The sequence below is a fragment of the Crocuta crocuta genome, unplaced genomic scaffold (assembly GCF_008692635.1).
Source record: "Crocuta crocuta isolate KB4526 unplaced genomic scaffold, BGI_CrCroc_1.0 scaffold222, whole genome shotgun sequence".
In the NCBI taxonomy this organism is placed as follows: domain Eukaryota; kingdom Metazoa; phylum Chordata; class Mammalia; order Carnivora; family Hyaenidae; genus Crocuta; species Crocuta crocuta.
Window position 1 is genome coordinate 968,469 of NW_027528806.1, and position 22,736 is coordinate 991,204.

General features: G+C 42.6%; 1 protein-coding gene across 2 annotated transcripts in view; it reads left to right on the plus strand.

Moving 5' to 3' along the window:
- The window catches only part of ADAMTS12 (ADAM metallopeptidase with thrombospondin type 1 motif 12), a 286,228-nt gene that overhangs the window by 215,483 nt on the left and 48,009 nt on the right, over positions 1–22,736 (plus strand). For both annotated transcript variants that reach the window (XM_077755824.1, XM_077755825.1), the window contains exons 15-18: positions 6,185–6,429; positions 8,641–8,779; positions 13,477–13,603; positions 21,841–22,051. In XM_077755824.1, the coding sequence (XP_077611950.1) occupies positions 6,185–6,429; positions 8,641–8,779; positions 13,477–13,603; positions 21,841–22,051 (722 nt within the window). The remainder of the gene's footprint in view (positions 1–6,184; positions 6,430–8,640; positions 8,780–13,476; positions 13,604–21,840; positions 22,052–22,736) is intronic.

The window sequence follows — 22,736 nt, forward strand, 5'->3', positions numbered from 1 at the left end:
TATATAAATTCAAATGAAAAATGCTTTTCTTAAGGTTGGTTCCATATTCCTTTGACAATAAAGAAAACCAAATCATTAACAGTTATGTTGATGGAATATCTGAATCAGATATTTTCCCTCCGTGATACCCTGCCTGTGGAGTTATGGTTTAACTGTAGCTCCTTTTTTTTTTTTTTTTTAACGCGAATTGGTACAATATTGCATGTGTAATTTGGCCACTCTCTGATTCTGGTCCAAAGACATAAACCTCAGAATCTTTACCTTCTTATGCATATCCTGAAGTATTCTTTTCTCCTTGTCTCTCCACCCAGAACTGGGAGAACTTTGGTGGCTGGCAGTGATTGGCTTGAGGGGTTCCCTTTGTAACTTCATCTCTCTGGTCAAGAGGGTGTCCTATTTGCCTTCAAGAATTTGTGACACATGGTGAGTCCTTATGGAGGACTATTCCCAGAGCAAGTATGTTTCTGCAGTTAGTTACATGGGAGCTGTGGTTGGAGATGGCTTTGTTATCCCAGCACTTAGGCATCAAATCTCCAGAGCCTTGTTACAGGCTCTTGTTACAACCACGATCTTGAGAGCAAAACCAAAATCTCCTTTCTGAGAGAAGTAAGCAACCATAAGACAACACCAGAAAACCAATGAAGTCGGGCAATGGGCACGACTAGCATTTGAGGCAAGATCATCTCTGTGACTAGGAAGTAATGGGAATATGAAATCAGTCACCAAGAAGAATTCAAAAATCTTTCAAACCTTGCATGACCTAACTGATGCATGTGCCTGCCTGTGTTCTCCTCCCTTCTTGCTTTACTTTGGCTCATAGCTCTCTTTTAACAGAGTAGGTTTAAAACAAAAATATAGGTGGAGAAGTCTGCATTAGAGATGTTCATGATAATCAGACCCACCTTCTCCTCCTCTCTGGCCATTACTGTGGAGGTATGAAATATTAGCCCTGTCCTTTTGTATGAAGGAAAGAAAGAAAGAGGATGATGGATGATGTGGAATTAAAATAGGCTGAGAGGCAAGACACCAGGTACTGGTCTAGATTGCCATTGACCATGGGGAAGTCACCCCTTTGGGCCTCCATTTCTGAGGCCACTTTCAACCCAGTCCAGCATTTTTTGTCTTCGCCCTGCTCTTAGCCCTAAGGGTGATGCTATGTTTATTGACATCTAAGTGTTGAAGTTGGGCAGAGTCTCCGGGAGAAGATGTCTTTATCCATGGCCTTCTTGGGCTGTCCCAGCAACTAAGTCCTTGCCTATCTTTGTGAAGAGGAACTCACTCAGTAGATTTGATGCTGTGTGCCACATGGCAGCATCATATCATGCCTTTCCATTAGTGTCACACTTGAGGAACATTAGGCCCACTTTCTTGTAGACCCTCCATAATAGTTTCCATTTCCTCTCTTGGAGAAAGAAAAAGGAATTGGCATGTTGGCATAGTGCCATGGTTACTGTGAGTAGAAGTGCCTGAAATTAAAGAACTTAGATCCAGAGACAGTGAACTGTGTACAGATATCATCAGCTCATTCATTTATTCATTCACTCTATTACTTGAGAAACATTAATTGAGTACCTGTTGTGTACAAATGCATTTGCATATCTGTTTAGTGGGTTTGATGCATATACTAGAGTTATTATAATTCTCTTGGCATAATATTTAAATTAATTAAGCTTCCTCTGAGATTCATCACAATTTCATTTTCACAGTTAAGCATGTTGAAAAAAAATCTGCAGTCTAGAAAGCAGGGAAAGACACGGAAAATTTCTTCTAGAAACACTTGTTGTCAGTATCCACCCCTTTAGGAGATTTGTGGAATGGAGTAAGTGGAGCTACTGCCTGGAATTATGCCTGAACCTGGACTTATGCCTGGAATTATGCCCACCCACTTCCTGCTCCTGTGTTTATGTGCTCTGTTCTTCCAGCAGTAGCTCCCAAGTGTCTGCCACTGATCTTTTTGGTTGGATTAAATTCACCTAGAGTTAAGAATTGACACCTGTTCCAAGTTATGTTAAGATTGCTGTCTTGATCCCATAATGAGGCGTAGTCTGGGCTTTTTCTTGGGGCCACTTAGTTTCTGTGACTGAAGAAGTGCATGAATGAATGGAGCCCATCAGCAACACCTCAACACAGGTTAGGGGGCTGTGACAGCAGTGTGTGTGCAAGCTCGATCCAAGTATGGGCAGTGAGAAGGAAGAGTCACTTTTAGGAACAAATGACATGGCCTCATGACGCAAAGTTGCTCCTATGCCATTCTGCAAGGTTCAGTCTGTTTGCTGTTGACGTAAGAGAGAATAAGGTCCATTCTATGATTTTAGGTGGGGGAATGACATGACGGGGTCAGTGTCATAGAAAGACTGGTTTGCCAACAACATACACAATTGCCTGGGACAGGGGAGCCCAGTGCTGGAAGATGAGTCCACATGGACAACATCAGAGCCTTTTCTTAGAAAGAAGCTGAGGCAGAAGGTAGTGCATAATAAAAAGAGGGGACGTGGCTTTCTTGAAATCAGAATATCACCTTACTCGGAGGCTGTCCTAGATCATGCTTTCCAGGAAATCCCAGGCTGGAAGGAACGAAGGGGAAGGAGGGTGGCTGGACACTCTACTTGACAGTTTTGTATCCAGAGATACACTCAGGGCTGCCATCCTTTCCCAGAAATATTTAGGGTCAGGAAACCTCTGTCAATGTCTGTTCCCTCATCTAGGTTTCCTTTCCCCTGGCTTCTCGTAAGAGGGTTGTGGTTGCTCATGGTGTTTTCCAAGGTTCTGTTGCTCTTATAACCCTCTTTTTGAAATAATTGAAGCTAAAACTCTCAACCTGCAACAAGGCAGTTTGGCTTCTCAGAAGATCTGCAGGACATATTTATGGGTAGTTCTTCCTCCTCATGTGGGGGCAGGTCAAATGCAGGTCAAATGCAAATGACCTGTACCTGACCCTGATGTGTCATCGCTGTCAAGGCAGGCATCAGGAGATGGACTGGCCTTTCCCAGGAGCCTCCTCACGTTACACCATGAGATTTGGGCCTGCAGTGAAGATTGTCTTGCTTGCCGCAAATTGACAGCATAAATCTTAAAAAAAAAAAAAAAAAGAGAAAGAGGAACTGGTGTTGTAGATAAATTGTCTGGGGTTAATAGTATGACCTTGTTATGAGCACATTTTTATTAGAAGTGACAGACTAGAAACCAAATATGCTACTGGGTAAATTCTGTTTTGTGAATTGCAAAGAACAGTTGGATAAGGTGCACTTGAGCACCAAGAATCCATTGTGTCTCTTAGAATGATGGTTTTGGAAGTGGGTCCAGTCTTCTGCCCCATCCTCAAAGGCCCTGAGTATTCTTTCAGCTCAAGGTGTCAGGACTCAGTGATAGGCTGGTCTCTCCAGGTGATCATAGGCCCAGAGGGTCCTACTCTGAGGTCAAGATTACGTTTTCCTACTTTCCATTTTCTCAGTATTGTGCCCATACTGACTAATGTTTACTAGGGAAGGTGGGAGAAAGTGACTTTCTGAATGAATATATTCACTTTTCTTAGTACTTTGGAAATAATCTTACCAACCCTGAAAGCCTCCCTTTTGACACAGACTAAATGTCTCAATAACTTTCCACCTTTACTTTTTAATATGATTCTTATTTCTGTAAAGAAGACCCTTGAGGATAAGATACTCTGGAGGAATCTCTTCCTACAAACCACAGTTTCTTATAAAAAACAGTATATTAAGAGTTGATTAGCAAACCCTGGTTATAGGTATATGTACTTTCAACCTAGGTGTATGATGTGGCATAGGTTTCTTCTTTGTATGGAAATCCGGTTTTCTCATTTGATGAACAGAAAGGCTTATAGCCTTTCCATTTAATGTCCATTGATAGCAGATTAGTTAAATAAATGGGTTTATATCATTTTTGCAGTTGTTGAAATGCTTAAAAGATATGGAAAGATATGTAAGGTATATTAAATTTAAAAAGCAATAGTTGGAATAGTTCATATAGTATGATCCCACTTATTTAAAAAATTATGTGTATATGTGCTTATACAGGCAAAGAAAGATTTTGGAAGAGAATCAAGGATACTTGTTCACTGTAATTGTCTTTGGGACATAAAACTGGGGGTGAAGGGAAATTGAATCTTTTACTTTTCATTTCATACTCTACTCAAGTGTGGGCTTTTTTTTTTTTTGTCATGTGCAAAGGGGTCTGGTGGATATGTAGTGGTTCTTTTGAACTCCAAGTTACTATAATTTTATCCTTTGGCTTTTGCAAATATGTAGTACAAATAAATATGCATTACTTTTGCTCATGGCTAAATCAATCTCGGTTTACATCTGTGAACTGCCTGTAGACTGTTGAGAAGCAGCACATATATTCACTGAAACCTTTTATTTTAAATTGGATGTACCTCTCCTTTGAAGTTTGCAGAATTTGCCATGATAAATATTTCTAATCTTGGATTTTCTTTCTTAAGTGGAGGATAAAAAGCAAACTCTTGCATTTTTTTCCGTCTAGTTTCCATTGTTTATTTTTGAGGGGGTGGATTGTTTTGCTGTTTGTCTGTAAACAGAGGAGATAAGGTGGTTGTCCTGCTGTATGATGCCAGTGAGGTTTGTGCATGAGTTCCGCTCTGAGAAGGGAGGCAACATCCCAAGTCAGAAAGTGGCTGTGGGTCACAATACTCCAAAGGTGTTTCAGAAAATTGCATTAGCCACACTTAAGATGTGTTGAATATTTTCCCAGAGCTACTTGTACATTTGTAGTTTTAATCAGCTGTTTCAGGCAAGTATTGTGAGGGCCAAATGGAATTTAATCAGGTGCTACATGACCTGCATTTTGGTCTTGCTGGATGGTAGCTGTCAGTTTGAAAACTGGAGCTGAGGTTGTTGGCCTGGGCTTCTAACCAAATCATTCCTGCTGGCCAGCCCAGGGATTGTAGCTCCCAGGACCCCCTGCTATTTTAGTATGGATGGAGAAGGAGCAGTCAAGGCACGTTTAGGTGATGGAGATGCAGGTTTGCTTGGGGCCAAAAAACCTAGTGCATATCCAGTGGAAAATGACCAGGATGATCAAAGCCTTAAGATCAAATTTTGAATGGAAAGCTTAAAGGAACAAAGAATGTTTCTCTTAGAAAAGAGAAAAATAAATGAATATCAGAGCTGCCAGCAATGTCAGACACCATCTATTCAATCCACTTCATTGTGCAGATGACATTCCAAGAAGTTAAAGAAGTGCAGGGAAGTCGTAGAACTCATTCGTGGTGATGCAGAAGCTAGGACTCAGGTGTTCTGACCCTCCCTGCCCCTACACGTTTGCATGCCATCCCCAAAGTCCATGTTCTTTCCATTCTATCACACTGATGGTTTCTTAAGAAGCGCAAATAGGATAAATGCATAAAGTGCTTAGCACAGGGTCTACCAAAGAGGGGAAACCATTATGTGTTAATGCTTTCCAGTATACAAGGATAGGACAGTAGCTAGAATTGATCATCATCTTTAAATGGATGCCTTCTGTGCTTTTTTGAGTTGGAGTAGAGCAGATGAGAGTAAGTTCATATTACAGCAAAACATAAAAAAATAAGGGGAAAAAAACCCTTTCTAATGACTAGAATTGTCCAGCAATATAAAAAGCTGAACTCAGAGCTGAGTTTCTCATCACAAGCTATATTCAAGAGCGCCAGGTGGCAAATCAGTCCGTGATTCCCCTTGGGATTCTCTTAATGAGTTTAAGCTATGATTAGATTATTTCTAAGAGTCTGTCTTTAACTTGGAGGCAGTGAGGATAAATGAGCAGAAGGAAGTATCCAGTGTAATGCTGAAAAAATTAATCTGATAGCAGCAACAAATGGGGGAGCAGAAATGCTAATGGAAGCTAGTTAGGGGCTGTAAATATTTGAACTACCAACTTAAAATCACAGAAAAGTCAATGCTGGAACAACCACAAATGCTTCATAGTCCAGTCTGCATTTATTTGACCTCTTCTCACAAAACTATGTATATACTGAGTCACAGAGCCCCTGGGAATTCTTCTCCTGGCCAAGCTCTTTAAAATTCCCCATGACTAATGTATCTACTAATCCCAGTGACCACCCAAGAGGAAGGCAAGGGCACTAAATCATGGAAATGAATGATGGAGCAGAAACAGATTGTGTTCAGCTAAGCTAGTGTGCCTCTTTCATTATTATGTCTTCTCTCCTTAGGTTATGTTGACATTGGACTGATTCCAAAAGGAGCAAGGGACATAAGGGTAATGGAGGTCGAGGGAGCTGGAAACTTCTTGGCCATCAGGAGTGAAGACCCAAAAAAATATTACCTCAATGGAGGATTTATTATCCAGTGGAATGGGAACTACAAGCTGGCAGGGACCATCTTCCAATATGACAGGAAAGGAGACCTGGAGAAACTGATGGCCACAGGTCCTACCAATGAGTCAGTGTGGATACAGGTAATGCAGAAGGGAAGGCAGCTGCTGATACACACATTAGTTAGGACCTTTATGATGTTCTTTTCCAAGGTATTTGCTATGGGACATTAATTAAAAATACTTAAAACTTTTAGCAAAGAGCAAGGAGGAAAGCAAGATATTACTTATGCTGTTAACCCTTCATTGCCTAGAAATTTCTGAAACCCTAATGATAGGGTCCCTAACATCATCTAATGAGAGTTTTGAGTTCAGTTTCCACTATGGTTGACATAAGCTGTTTATTTGCGGGTGTTTCTTGGGTATAAAAAGTATGCTGTCAGTCTATGTCAGTGTGGCATGAGTTTCAGGTGGCTTCCCCACAGTGGTGATGGACTGACATGGTTTTTTCATATATTATCAAGTGCTTGTCCTCAGGCAAGGGGTTTGACTTTGTGAAATTCTTGGGGGAGAATGGAGTTAGAATGTAGTATGCACTCCTTAAAGGCACAAGTGATTTGTCTTTCATGTTAGCAAAGAACTATAGAAAAAGGAGTGGATTATACCAGTAGAGAAAAGGCAGGTTGGGGATGACAGATGGCCCAAGAGAAAGTCAGATATAATTATATTCAGAAGTTAGAAGGTAATTGCAGAGCCAGAGATCAAAGCATTCATAAAAACTGCAGGTCAAGGCTTGACAGCTATGATTCACAAACGTCTAGAGACCTGACATCTTACCTGCTACTTGGCAAAGGATTTATATATAAGAACCCCAAACTCATGGAGCAACTTATCCACCAGTTTTAAATGTGTGGTAAGTAGATTACCTGTAGGAGAGGGAAGTGAGGCGAAGGTCCCAAGAATGGTATGCCTTGCCTAAAGCCCATGACCATTTTTCTCACAGAACTATATGCTTTAAAGAAATTAACTCACCTGAGAGCTAGAGAGGAGCGTCATAAGGTAACAGCAATAACAATAATAAAAAATAATATTTATTGAATGTTAACTATGGGGGCACCTGGGTGGCTCAGTCGGTTAAGCGTCCGACTTTCGCTCAGGTCATGATCTCGCGGTTCGTGGGTTCGAGCCCCTCGTCGGGCTCTGTGCTGACTGCCAGCTCAGAGCCTGTAGCCTGTTTCAGAGTCTGTGACTCTCTCTCTCTCTCTGACCCTTCCCTGCTCACGCTGTCTCTCTCTCTCCCTCTCTCTGCTAGAAATAAATAAAACATTAAAAAAAATTTTTTTGAATGCTAACTACATATGAGGCACTATTCTATTCGTATCTTTTTAAAAAGATTTTATTTTTAATCTGTACACCCAATGTGGACCTTGAATTTATAACACTGAGATCAAGAGTTACATGCTCTACAGATTGAGGCTGCCAGATACCCCCTATTCTAATTTTTTTAAGGTTTTTCAGTTTTCAGAGACAGAGATAGAGCATGAGAGAGGGGAGGGGCAGAGAGAGAGGGAGACACAGAATCTGAAGCAGGCTCTAGGCTCCAAGCTATCAGCACAGAGCCCAACAGAGGGCTCAAACTCATGGACTGTGAGATCATGACTTGAGCTGAAGTTGGACGCTTAACCTACTGAACTACCCAGGTGCCCTCAATTCAGTTCTTATCCAGTCACTTTACATTTATTTACTTATTCAAGTTTCACAACACCCTTATTAGTCATGCTATTATTATCCTCACTTTGTAAATGGGGGAAACTAAGGCACAAAGATATTAAGTAACTTACCTATAATCACAAAGTTAATAAGTACATAAGGGTACAAGGTGACTATCAGTCTATTGTTGGAAAAGACACTATCGCCATTCCCTCAGAGCAATCTCCGTAAGATTAAATCTCCATGGGAATTCAGCCAAGAAATAATTGAATGGAGATTAGTTAGAGATAAAGATACAGATGTAGATAGATAGATAGATAGGCAGATAGATAGGTAGATAGATAGATAGATAGATGATAGATAGATATAAATATAGATAGATAACTATAGGTAGACATAGATATAGACATACATACATAGATATAGATAGACATAGACATAGATAGATATAGACATAGATATGGATAGATGGGTAGGTGGAAGTAGAAGTAGAGGTGGAGATATATGCATTTATTGGCATCTGTTCCAATGTATGTCTTCATAACTACTTTAAGATGATGGGTGTTCTGTAGCGTTTGTTATTACAGCACTGTGTTTTTTAATATAAAGTCATGACAGTGATGTCAACCCTCTATTGCCTTTTAGCTTCTGTTCCAGGTGACTAACCCTGGCATCAAGTATGAGTATACAATCCGGAAAGATGGGCTTGACAATGACGTGGAAAAACTGGTGTACTTCTGGCAGTATGGCGCCTGGACAGAGTGCAGCGTCACGTGTGGGACAGGTGAGAGACAGCCGCTGTGTCCATGAATCTGTGTCAGCTTCAGAATGGGCCATGGAGGCAATCTGAGCCGGTGGTTCGTATTCTGTGCCCATAGGTCTGCAGGGTTCCACAAACATGGCCCAGGGGAGTGAATATGCCGGTCACGGTCTAAAGAGAGGGTCAGCTTTTCTTTATCAGCTTTATATACTTGTTTTGTTCATGAAAGGCTTTGTTTGAAAAAAGGGTTGCATGTCTTGTTTTGTTGTTGTTGTTTTTTTTCAGATTTATTGATATAAAAGTGACACATAACCTTGTGTAAATTTAAGGTGTGCCTGATTGTTTGATACACCTGCATATTGTGAAATGTGTACCACAATAAGGTGGGCCAACATATCTGTCACCCCACAAAGTTACCTGTCTGTGTGTGTGGTGAGAACATTTAAGAACTGCTCCCTTAGCAACTTTCAGGCATACAATAAAGTATTACACGTGTTTTACTTTTTTAATGTTTATTTATGTATTTTTGAGGGAGAGAGAGAGAGCACAAGCTGGGGAGGGTTAGAGAGAGGGAGAGAATCCCAAGGAGGCTCTGCACTGTCAGCACAGAGCCCAACGCAGGGCTCCAAATCACGAACCCTGAGATCAAGCCCTGATTTGTGCTGTGATCGTAAAGATGAGGTGCATTCTCTTAGCTAGGAAGTGAGATAGCCTTACCAAATGTACATCAGACATTTGGTTTCGATACAGCCTGATCTTTAAGCAACACCTTGGCTGGCTTGGACAAATGTCATTCTGGTTATGAAACCTTAACAGGAACTCTCAGGGAGCTGTTGCAGTGTCCACGTGCTCACCTGAATCTCAGCCACATGCCTATTTGAGCGACAGTGAGCTCTCTTACTCTGGCAGAGAAGAAACACAGCACATCTCCTCTCATGCTGTCAGACATAGAGGGTGAAATACTAATATTCCCATAGGACACACATGGCTCAATATAAAGATGGGAGCCTGCCTGAAACACTGGATCTGTCAACTATGTACTTTTAGTTTCTTTGAGTTAAAACTGTCTATATTATAAAAGTAGGTTTAAAATATTACTGAAAAATTAGAAATAGAAAAAGTCACCACCCTGACACAATGCATTTTTGTACTTTGCTTTTTTTGCCTTGCAATATTCTTTTTTCTAGTCATAGATGTATATAGTTGTGGGCATATGGATGTTTCTGTACATATACACATGCTTTCACTCAATGCCATTAACATGGGTACCTTCCCACGTGCTGCTCAGTCTTGGTAGCTATTTTTTCTTTCTTTTTTTGTTTTTTTTTGGATACATTATATTCCATGGCAAGACAAAGCAAAATGTCTTTTAGCCAATTCCTAGTTGATCGTCATCTTCTGATGAACATTTTAGGCCCATGTAAAGAATGATTTCATTAGTGTCAATTTGTAGATGGAATTTCTAGGTTCAAAGAGCATAAATATTGGGGCACCTGGGTGGCTCAGTGGTTGAGCTTCTGATTTCAGCTCAGGTCATGATCTCACGGTTTGTGAGTTAGAGCCCTGTGTCGGGCTCTGTGCTGACAGCTCAGAGCCTGGAGCCTGCTTCGGATTCTGTGACTCCCTCTCTCTCTGCCCTTTCCCCTCTTATGCTCTGTCTCTCTCTCTCAAAAATAAATGAATAAACACTTAAAAAAGAACATAAATGTTATGGCAATGTTAAGAAACTTATTACCAAATTGATTCCCATAGTAAGAGTTGCAAACAGGTAGTAGTAATCATTTTATTTTATTTGTCTTGTTTTGTTTTTATTATTATTGTATTATTTTAGCTTTACATTTTTTCACTGGGAAACATTACAAATGTCCTAGCAAAATGGAGAACATAACAACAAACTCTTGCATGCCAAACTCTTGCAAACTCTTGCTCAGATCTTACCATTACTCATCCTTATTTCAATCTTCATTTTTAAGGAAAAGAAATTTCACAGATACACGTGATAAGCACTCCCTGACTCCATTCCCTTTTCTTTTTCCCCAGAGTTAACCAGGGTCATGAAACCAGTATTTATTATTCTCATGCATGTTGTTAAATGCTCTTATTATACATGTGAAGACTCATACACATTAAAAATATTGTTTCCTAGGCATTTAAGCTTATAAATAGTATCATACTCTGTGTATCATTCTTTATCTTGTTTTTAGTCAGTATTATGCTTTTGAGATAAGTCCACACTAATGAAAGTAGCTCTTATACGTTCACTTGAAGGGCTGTGTACTGTTCCACTGTGTGAGTATACAATGATTTCTACGTTCCACTATTCTGCAGTTATAAACATCTTTGTAATGCTGTAATGAACATCTCTCCTTAATAGCACTAAAGCTCAAAATAACCATGTACATTTAAGATATGTCCACATATCCTTGATAAAGTGTGAGAACTACAAATAGGGACACACATTCCACTCTCACCTTGTGTGACCATATACTGATATCTAAAAGACAATTCACTTCTTTGGAAAATCAGAATCAGATACTTCTTTGACCTTTTTAAAATTGCATTCGTCTTGGTACTAATCCATCTGACTTTGTCCACTGTAATTGTCAGGTGGGGTCAACCAAGTGAAGATATTGAACTCTAACAATATCTGGAAGATGTTTTTTAATACTTAGAACCATAAAAATAACAGAAACATTGAGATGGGTTTAAGCATAAGCTGTGGAATGAGGCTTATATAGTTCATCATATGCATAAATACATAGTATTTGTAAGATAACCTGCAAGTGATGTAAGTGATACATACACACCATTCATTCCAATAGAGAAACTCTGACGCATTGTTACTAAGTTTGCCCTGTGCACTGGCAGCATCTGCCTGGCCAGTCCATGTTCATCTCCATGACTGTGCATTAGGGATTTTATGTTTTGTTGTGTGCCTTCTGCTATTTCTGGAGTCAGGAGCACTGAGCACGTTTTGCTATTTCTGTACAGAAACAAGCCTTTTGGGGGCATGTTTCCAACCTCTGAGAGTCACCTGACAGTTTCCTTTTAGGTTTTGACATTAAGAATTTGCCAAACTACCCAAAGTTTTAGTGTAATTTCTAAGTACCTGAGCTCTTCTTTTTTCTGCTCTTACGACAGCAGGTACATGTCAGTGTTTCTGGCTTCCACCAGTTCAGTCTCGATCCACTCACATTGGCTAAGACTCCTCTACAGGTGTTTTATTTATATGACAAAAGAAGAATGACAGTCTTATCAGTTGAGAAAGCCTGAGTGTGTGAAAGGTGACTTATCTCTTCAAAAGAAAAAAATACTGTGTTAGTTAACAATAAAATACTGTTGACTCATTTAAAAGGATTCACTTACTGTATGACAACTCCCTCTGACATTTTTAAATGATGAGGTGTGATCGCTGGCACCTGAGCATGAAAGCCAGCCTGGGAGATTGTGCTGGAACTAAGCATGTGAGGCAGCGTGAGGTGGCGGATGGCAGGAGAGCTGGCTCCGGTTTGGGTCCCGCCTGCTACGTGCCTGTGGCGAAGCCCCTCCATGTGCTAACGTGAGGAGGTGACCAGCTTAGCCGTGTTCTCATGGCCTTTCCAATTCAGGAATTCTGTACACCGGTAAGCCCACTCAAGGCCTGGATGCCCTGAGGGTTCAGGGCACCAACCTGTGTGCACGCTGATTGCTCTGTCCCCTGGTGGGGAGGAGGGTCCGGTCTTCAGTCTTCTACCCCAGTGCTTCACATCCAACATCAAAGTGTTAGCTCTCTCAAGAGACATGATGACACCCTTCTCACTCTCCCTCCACCTCTCAATCCCTGTCATGCTGGCCGCTCCCCGCTCCCCTCCCTTCTCTTGGTAATGATATCTCAGCAAAAGCTGTGGTCGCTTTCCTCTCTCAACCTCCATTTCATCTTTCACATACGGATAATTGGATTTATTGTGTCGACCTCATTGGATTGTTGTGAGGTTTGGATTTCTGTCTATCAAAATAGATAATAACATACATTTTACTTACTATATATTTGTATATGTAAATATATGTTTGTCTACTTGTATGCACACGTACACACGTACAGTTCAGAACAGCGCCTGGGACAAGGCAAGCACTACATGTGCTCACTGTCACTATTTATCCGAAGCTAAACCCAGCCTGCAGATGTTCTGGGTTTGCCTACAGAGCCCGCCACTTCCCATGTGCTTCTCTTACTCACATTACCGACCTGGTCTCCAGAGGCAGCAGGATTATCAGTCCTGTTCTCAAAGCTTCTACCTTAGAAACAACCTCTCAAACTCTACATTCTTTTTGAATTTTATTCCTGTCTTTCAGAGTTTACTAATAATATAAATATCCCTACACCCTCTGTTCCTCTGACTAATAGCAATTGTGTTATAATACCTGCTTTCATGATTTAAATCTCACATTTTTTTATTTGGCATATATGTATTGGCCTTGTCTCCACAGCTAGATTATAATCTGTATATGAGATTATATATTATCTGTAGTCCTTCTCAAGCAAGATCTTCCACCCACTGTGAGCTGTAGCATGAGTGAATTAGAGACTCCATTCCTTTTCCATACTTCAAAAGCCAGACACCTTATGGACAGCTTTCCCATCAGCAATAAGATGACCACTTGACATGACCAGGGGTTTCACCTGACACTGGGTATGTGGGCTCAGGACTTAACGTATGTGAACCTTTCTTCTCTGCCCCCAGGTATTCGCCGCCAGGCTGCCCGTTGTGTGAAGAAGGGCCACGGGATGGTGAAAGCTACCTTTTGTGACCCAGAAACACAGCCCAACGGGAGACAGAAGAAGTGCTATGAAAAGGATTGTCCACCCAGGTAATCACTGATAAGAGAGCTCTGTGTGTCTGGTTTAATAGTAATCTAATGCTCAGTGATAACAGAGGGTTGTGAAGCTTTGTCATTAGAATAAATACAGAAAAACTGTTCCGTGTGTCTATGGCTATGCTGTTGGGGCCTGTGACAATCTGTGAGTGAGGACATCTTCTCCCCATAGAGCAGTATTTCTTGCAAAGATGGTGTGTTCTGTGTTTTTTTTTAACGTGTTAAGACTAAATCTCAGAGCATTGTTGAAGAACATGCTCAATGGATCCCCCAAAAGTTCTTTAGATAACAGGTGTGGCTTTTCCAAGAGCATTGGACCAGTGCAATAGTAGCCTCCACCTTCAGATCACAGGGCCCACCTGCACTCACGGCCGCCTGGATGGGTGGCCTTCAGAGCAGGCTCACTCTGTCTCAGCACTGTTGACACTCGGGGCCAGATAGCTCTTTGTTGCCGGGCTGTCCTGTGTGCGATCTGATGTTTAGTGGCACCCCTGGCCTGTACCTATTTAGATTTTAGTAGCAACTTCCCCCCTTCCTCCAGGTTGTCACTACCAAAAACATCTCCAAACATTGCCAAGAGTCTTGTCAAGGGCAAAAGTACCCTTGGTTGAGAACCAGGGTTACAGAGGTATTCATTTGCTGCTCACTATGTTGGTTCTAGATATTAGAGTCCCAGAAGGTAGCTGGAATGTAGGGGCTTATGATAGAGAGAGAGAGGGGAAAACACAGAGGAGGTGAATGGAGAGAGGAAGAGAGAGAGGAGGGAGAGAAAGAAGAAAGGAAGGAAGGGAAGGAAGAAAGAATAAATTCTGGAGAGTGTCTTCATTCTCTAATGACCATAAACAGGGGTATATTTAGGTTGCTGATTCCATCAGGCATTCATTCCAGTCCTAAGAAGACACACTAATAGGAGTTTAGTCAAACAAGAGGGGACTCGTTGGTATCAAAAATCAAACAGGTGATGAACCAAACTCTAAAGAGCTAGAAGAATGTGATAAATGTCGAAGACCTAGGTAAAAAGAAGAGTCCAGGCAAGTCAGTGAAGGCAAGCAATGTCTGTCTCTAATAGGGACCCACAGGTAGGCCTCAGAGGCCAGAGTCAGCAGGTTTGTTCTCTATCCAGCTCTCTGGGTTCTGGTGGAGAAGGAGCGGGCTGTGAGGCCAGGAACCAGATCCTGCCCTGTGGTGACAGAACAGAGCCACTGCCTCACTTCGCCTTGGTCACCTCACCTTGTTCACATCGCCTTGCTGAAGCTCTGATTGGCACTAGGTTTTGTCTACAGCTGCACTTTCTATAAGAGTGAGCCAGTAAAGGGTCACGTCTGGGGGCTGATCTCTAGCCCACCACTCTGCAGGGCTCATGTGCTTCCTCACCTCCAGGCCCCTGCAAAGTTGATGACCCTGTACCAGTAAATTCCTGTTGCACTCATTAGACAGCAGCCATGATACACGTGCCTGCATGCCTGGAATTCTGTCCTCGCTTTTCAAAACCACTTGCTCTGCTGGGTTAGAGATCTTCTTAAAACCATAGCTCATTATTTCCTGGCTCTAATTTTGTCTCTGGGGTTCAGGTTCTCATTTTTATTGCTTTACGTAGTCTCTCTCGGCCTTAGTATTGCCAGCAAATATTTGTTAAGCTCCTGTTATTTCCCATGAGAGATATGGTGGTGATTAAAGCCATGTAACACTTACCATTTATTGAGCACTGAGATATTGTGATACAATAAAGGGTATATATTCGGTCTCTGATAAAATATGCCTCTCATAAAATCCAATAGCCATGCTGATTTTAAAACTGAAAGCTCTGGGGCCGCCTGGGTGGCTCAGTCGGTTAAGCGCCCGACTTCAGCTCAGATCATGATCCCACAGTTCGTGGATCTGAGCCCCGAGTCGGGCTCTGCACTGACAGCTCAGAGCCTGGAACCTGTTTCAGATTCTGTGTCTTCCTCTCTCCCTGCCCCTCCCCCACTTACACTCTGACACTCTGTCTCAAAAATAAACAAACATTAAAAATTAAAAACAAACAAACAAAAAAGCCCTAACTGGAGGCATATGGAGAGCTTCCTGGTGGCTGAATCCACAGAGGTGCTGGGAGGGTGGTGTGCCCCAAGGGGCTATAGAAGCTCTGCCACCTGCCTCCTGCACCTTGCCCCATGCATCTCTTCCATCTGGCTGTCCCTGAGTTGTGTCCTTTCATAATAATCCAGTAATCTAGTAAGCAAAATGTTTTCCTGAGTTCTGTGAGCCACTCTAGCAAAGTATGAGTCTCTTGGCTGGGGTTGTGGGAACCTTTGGTTCATGGCCAGCTGGTGAGAAGCAGAAGTGACAACCTGGGCCTGAAGGGCAGGGGATAGGGGCCGTGTTGGGCAGCACCAAACCCAACTTAGGGTCAGAATTGCTCCGTGTGGGAAACACAGATTTGTTGAAACAGAAGTACTAGGAGCACCTGGGTGGCTCAGTCAGCTAAGTGACTTGATCATGATCTTATGATTCGTGAGTTTGAGCCTCACGTCAAGCTCCGTGCTGACAGCTCAGAGTCTGAAACCTGCTTTGGTTTCTGTGTCTCCCTCTCTCTCTGCCCCTCCCTCGCTCATGCTCTGTCTCTCCGAAGTAGAGAAACATGAAAGGAAGGAAGGAAGGAAGGAGGGAAAGAAGAAGAAAGAAAGAAACAGAAGTAATGTGAATGTGAAGTAGAGTAGAAGAAAAGAGTGGGATATTAAGTGCCTACTTCACTTTTGATGATGTTTTAGAGATGCCTCATATATTCTCTTTATTGTTCTCAAGTACTGAGAAAAATAACTGCTATCATGCCTACAGAGGAAGAACTGCCCCTCACCTCACCAGGCTCATGCAGCTAACTAGTGGATGGCAGAGGTTTGAACCCGGGGCCTGTAGTCTCCATTGCATACCCCCGAAGAGAGGTGTGCACCTGACCCCTGCCCAGGCTGTGTCTAAAGCAAAGCAAGCACGGTGCCAAGTGTGGTGGGTCCCCAGGGATCCGCATGCGGACCCTCGCCTGCCGAGGCCAAGGTAGAGCTGGAGACATAGGTGATGTACATAAGAGCAACACCGTCAAGAAGGTTCTGGTCTCAACTCCGGGCTTTAGAACACACATCAATCTGTTCCAGACATTTTCTTATTAACCTGTAGCTAAAGACTTGGCCTCACTCTTTTCAGAATTTGCTTTCCATAATGGTGGTTATCTTACCCACTTCCACACTTCAACTCTCAGAATTTCTAGTTGGAGGTAACTTTATAGCAAGATGTTACCCGTGCTAGAGGGAGAAGGATGTTGGGGCAAGAGTCCGGAGGCCAAAGGACTCTTCAGGAGGAGAAGAGCTGACCCTTCAGCCCATGACATGGAGGAGGGCCCTTGATAAAGGAATTCTTATGTGATGGAAGCTGAGCTCTGTGAGCTTGAAGCTGACCCTCAGTGCAGTCTTGTGATATAGGCTGAAAGGACATCCCGATCCCTGGAGCCTGCAAATGTTACCTCATTTGGAGGAAGGCTCTTTGCAGATGTTATTAAATAAAGGGGCTTATCCATTTGGGCCCTAAATGTCATTGCAAGTGTCCTTATAAGAGAGAGTCAGAGAGGAATTTCACACGCACACAGAAGATGATATGAAGATGGAACAAGGAAAGATCTGAAGACACTAACCTTAAAGACTGGAGGGATGGTCCACAAGCCAGGCAATGCCAGCAGCCACCACAAACTCAAAGAGGCAATGAACCGGCCTTCCATGGAGCCTCTGGAGAGAGCACGCCCCGCTAACGCCTTCCTTTTATCCCAATAATACTGATTTTATAACTATAAGAGACCAGATTTGGCTTCTAGAACTACAGGAAACCAGGTTTTTCGGGGAGCCTGGGGGGGGGGGTCAGTCGGTTGCGCATCTGACTTCAGCTCAGGTCACGATCTCACACACAGCTCATGAGTTCCACCCCCACATCGGGCTCACTGCTGTCAGCATGGAACATGCAGCCTGCTTCGGGTCCTGTCTTCCTCTCTGCCCCTCCCCCGTGCTTGCACGCTCTCTCTCAAAAATAAATAAAAACATTTAAAAAGCTAAAAATGAAGTAAGGTAAATAAAGTTTTTTTTTAAAAAGGTAAAACAAACAAACAGGTTTTTGTTGTTTTGAGCCACCAAGTTTGTGGTAATTTGTCTCAGCAGCCATAGGAAACTAATGTAGGCGACGCAAGGAGCAGAGCAGTTGCCGCCAAGTTATAGAAGCTCCAAAGCTTGGAAACCCTGTGATTGGTGCTTCTTGGAATGTGTGGCAAAGGATTTTTTAGAATGACACAAATATGTCACTTCCTAAGGAAGCTTGCGGCCAGGCAGGCTATATGAGATGCATATTCATTGGCAAGGCAAGCCTTTGTCCAGGCAAGACCAGCAGCCAAGCATATGGATCCCTCGCCCATAGTCCCACCTCCTGGCCACTGTCCCTCTGAGCTTTGCCTTGCTTGGGGCTTTGTAGTTAAATTGAAATCTGTTCATCTCTTAGTTCTAAAAACAGCATTGTTAGAACAAGGTAAGTGATACCTGCTTCCTCCTTGAAGGCTTCTTAAGCTGGTGCAGTGATGCAGCTTGTTGACTTGCAGAGATATTTTGAAATGGACCAATTCCACAGCCCCCTCTTCTACAACCAGCAATGAAGCCCTGGTGGTTAGCAAGGAGACGCCGTGGCCTCTGGCAGGAGCCGGGGAGCCAGGAAACCACTGTGTGGCCCCTTCCAGAACCCAGGTTTTCTCAGTGAGCTGATGATCAGTTCCGCAGCTGCCACTCTGCCGTCCACATCAGAGCCCTTCAGCGGAGCAACGCAGCCCATTTGACCCCAACTTCTGCTGGCATATTGGAAACATAATTTGCTGCAATTGTCTCCAAATAATTTGAAGATTATTAAGAAGAGGGAAGCATAAGCAATTTAGCAAGTCCTTTTATTTTTTTTATTATATTTTTAATAGTTTATTGTCAAGTTGGTTTCCGTATAACACCCAGTGCTCATTCCCACATGGAGGAGGGCGCTTAACAAGTTCTTTTTTTTTTTAATGTTTTATTTATTTCTAGGAGAGAGAGAGAGAGAGAGAGACAGTGTGAGCAGGGGAGGGTCAGAGAGAGAGGGAGTCACAGACTGAAACAGGCTCCAGGCTCTGAGCTGGCAGTCAGCACAGAGCCCGACGCGGGGCCCGAACCCACAAACCGCGAGATCATGACCTAAGCGAAAGTCGGACGCTTAACCGACTAAGCCACCCAGGCGCCCCTTAACAAGTCCTTTTAAGTCATTGTCATTTGGTAGCACCTTTTGCTTTTTAAAGCCTCCCGCTGTGTTGTTAGTGCGAGAATCACTATAAGAGCCCCAGTTCTCAGGACTTCTACGGTGTAACTGGGATGGTAAGAGTGACTCATGTCGGGGGACTAAAGAACAGTGGGAGACAGTGCATCATCGTTTCTCCAGCTGTGTGGGGAATGACAGCAGCGGTCCAGTAGGATAAAAATCACTGGCAAAAAACACAACAAATCAGGTTGGGTTGTTGTTAATTCTGTGCTGACCAACCCAGAGAGGTTGTCTTGTTGGGGTGAATAAATGGGCTGGGCTTTTGTCTTGATGAGTTTTTTGCATTTCATTTTTCTTCTCACCCGTCCTTCGGAACATCTGAACAGCCCCCTGTCACAAATCTCCTGTAAGTATAAAAACAGTATTCCATTATACATCTCCTAGGAAGGTGGCATTATGGCAGGTATCCAAAAAGGGAAATGGACGACAGAAAACACCTTGACATCGGCTCCTGGGCCCTGGGCTGGGAAGACCTTTGCAGGGAGATGAAAAAGGCTGTTTTCACTTTAAGCTGGTGACAGACAGATGCAGAATGTCTCCAGGGAACCATGGAGAAGATTCCAGAAAGAGAAAACAAGGAGGTTCATTCTCACTTTGTGGTGACCCAGCTGAAAGTCCTGTAGCAAGTAATTTCATAAATTACGTTTTCAGTCTGCCTATCATTACAGCCCTTCCAGAATGACATTTTATATATTCAGTGACATGTCTGACTTCCCTCAGACATGTCAGAAATAGGGTAAAAGTAACTGCATTAATAGTTACCGAAGGGAGTGTTCAATTGGCTTCACATCGTATGGTTCCAATATTAGCTCTTTATCCACACAAGACAGCAGATGATAAACACCAAGGAATGTGGGTAATCTTATTTATTATTATTACTACTTAATTACAGATGTTAAACACTAAAGAATAAATAATTAATCTTAGTAACTTAAATTTAAGTTATTAAAGAGTGTAACAGGATTGAGGAATAGTTTCTTTAAATGATTTTAACCTGAGATTGAAAGTGTGAGAATCAAAAGAAGTTTTACCCAAATAAATCCAATACTTTATTAAATATAAATCATAGTACAAACTTGGGTCTTCTTCAAAATTTCATACTCTCTAGAGGTTGGAAGTCTTTCTTAAATTCAGGAATGAATGACTTCACATGCTATATTGTTTTCCCATGAAAATGGACACATTCTATCTTATTACTGGGTGGACAGCTGAAGGAGTGAGCTGTACTTTCCAACAATAGTTAACCCCAGCCATACTAGATCAAGACATTTGTGCTTTCTTTTGTGCTGGGGAAGAGTTACACAAAGACGGAGAAGAGAGAGAGAGAGAAAAAGGGCTCCGTACCACTTCCAAAAGCTATTTCTAGGGACACCTGGGTAGCTCAGTCAGTTAGGCATCTGACTCTTGATTTTGGCTCCAGTCATGATCTCACAGTTTGTGAGATCCAGCCCCAAATGGGACTCCGTGCTGACAGTAGGGAGCCTGCTTGGGATTCTTTCTCTACCTCTCTAGCTGCCCCTCACTGCTTGTGCTCTCTCTCTCTCAAAATATAAATAAATAAATAAATAAATAAATAAATAAATAAATGATGTTTTTTTAAAAAAAGCTATCTCTACATAGCCATGGGCTGTACCTTCTATAAGCCTGAATGAATCATCCATGATATGGGGTAGAGAATGAACTAACATCGCTTTTCTCCACAGAGAATCCAGAGTATTCATTTAGCAAATAGTTTTAGCTCTTTAACTTGTCAAGAATAGCTGACATGTAAGAAATTATCTTACATTTCTTCTTTTTCTACTGTTTTCTCATCAAAGAGACCAGTGAAACTAGTAGTAGGTAGACTGGAGGAGATAGGGAAGAGAATGCCCCTGATTGATCATCTCCTAACTAATTGAAAATTAGTCAGTGTTTCGGTACCGCTTCACATTAGGATAGAAAAATATTCAATCAGGAACCAGGGAACCTAGATTCTATTGGGTTCTTTTGCTCAGTAGCAACAATCAAAACAATAACGAATAAGGGCACCTGTGTGCCTCATTTAGTTGAGTGTCCAGCTCTTGATTTCGGCTCAGCTCATGATCTCACAGTTCATGGGATCAAGCCCCACATCCCACAGCACAGAGACTGCTTTCTGCCCTTTTCTTTCTGACCCTCCCCCTGCTTACACACACACTCTCTCCAAATAAATAAATAAACTTAGAAAATAACAACAAATAATAACAAACAATCAAGTTCTTATTGTGTGTCAGGCTGTGTACTATGCACTATATATAAACTGGTATTTTGTTTAATCTACAACACTAGTATAAAGTCAGTATTGCTATACTCATTTCACAGATGAGGAAAGTAAGGTTCAAACCTGCTTGAAGTTGTGCAACAGAAAACTAGACCTCAGTTTTCTTCTTCTTTTTTAAAAATGTTTATTTATTTTTAAGAGAGAGAGAGTTCAAGCAGAGGAGGGGCAGAGAGAAAGGGAGACGCAGAATCTGAAGCAGGCCCCAGGCTCTGAGCTGTCAGCACAGAGCTTGACACAGGGCTTGTACTTACGAACCATGAGATCATGGCCTCAGCCGATGTCAGACACTTAACCCACTGCGTGACCCAGGTGCCCCTAGACCTCAATTTTCTTGGCTGAAAAGAGAGAGGGCATATTGTTTGTCATTCAAAGACATTCTTATTTAGCATCTACTAATGCTGTGTGCCCTATTGGACTTGAGCTGTGATTGAACAAGCCAGCCATGGCCCCGCCTACTCTAGCAAGCTGGAGTATCACTGAGCACCACCCAGCTCTGCAACCTGCGCTTCTGCACGTGGTTTCTCTTCCCAGTGGCCGGATGTATACGCATACTTTTGGTGATCTTCTCTCGCATGTCTGTGTGTGTCTGCAGGTGGTGGGCCGGGGAGTGGGAAGCATGCTCAGCAACATGTGGGCCCCACGGAGAGAAGAAGCGAACAGTGCTGTGCGTCCAGACCATGGGCTCTGACGAGCAGGCCCTTCCATCTAAAGACTGCCAGCACCTGCTGAAGCCCAAGACCCTCATTTCCTGCAACAGAGACATCTTGTGTCCATCGGACTGGACAGTAGGCAACTGGAGTGAGGTAAGCTTTACCAGTTCCCACCCCAGCGTCCTCATCAACCAATCCAAAGCGACCCTAGGGAAAATTGCACAATCGCCAGTGTCTATGGCCTCTGGCCTGTTGCCTGCATTCCAAACTGCCTTGAATCCCATTTTGCTTACTTTTCATTCTTACAGGGTCTTCTCACTTGTCCAGGTCAGATGCCAGCCAGGGATGAGCTGGATCCCACTTGCACAGGCTCAAAACGGCTAATTTGTACACTGTCAGGATTTTTACTGTCCCGTCGTCAAACCATTGGTAGCAAATCAGGGCTCTCCTACCCACCCCAACAGCTGATTTGTTAAACACTTACATTTATGTTTCGATGGAACTACTGTAGTTAAATAAAAGGGAGACCTGCAGCCCGGATGGTAGAATGACAGGCAGTATACTTGATGCTTGAAAAAAGCTCCTCACATCGCCCATCTATTCAGCATGGGTCAAGGCCAGGACTGACCACGGTTTGGCACATCTATTATTAGCCATATAAATTCAATTAAGTGTTGTTGCATTTCCCCAAATTAATCTGATCTAATTCTCTGAGTATAATTAGAAATCAGTGGGCTAGAAGGTTAAGAAAAACTCCCAAGCTTCCTTTTCCTTTAGGTCACCTGGAACCTGGTAGCATCACGTCTTGTGCTCCCACAGTCTATAGTCAAAGTGGAGC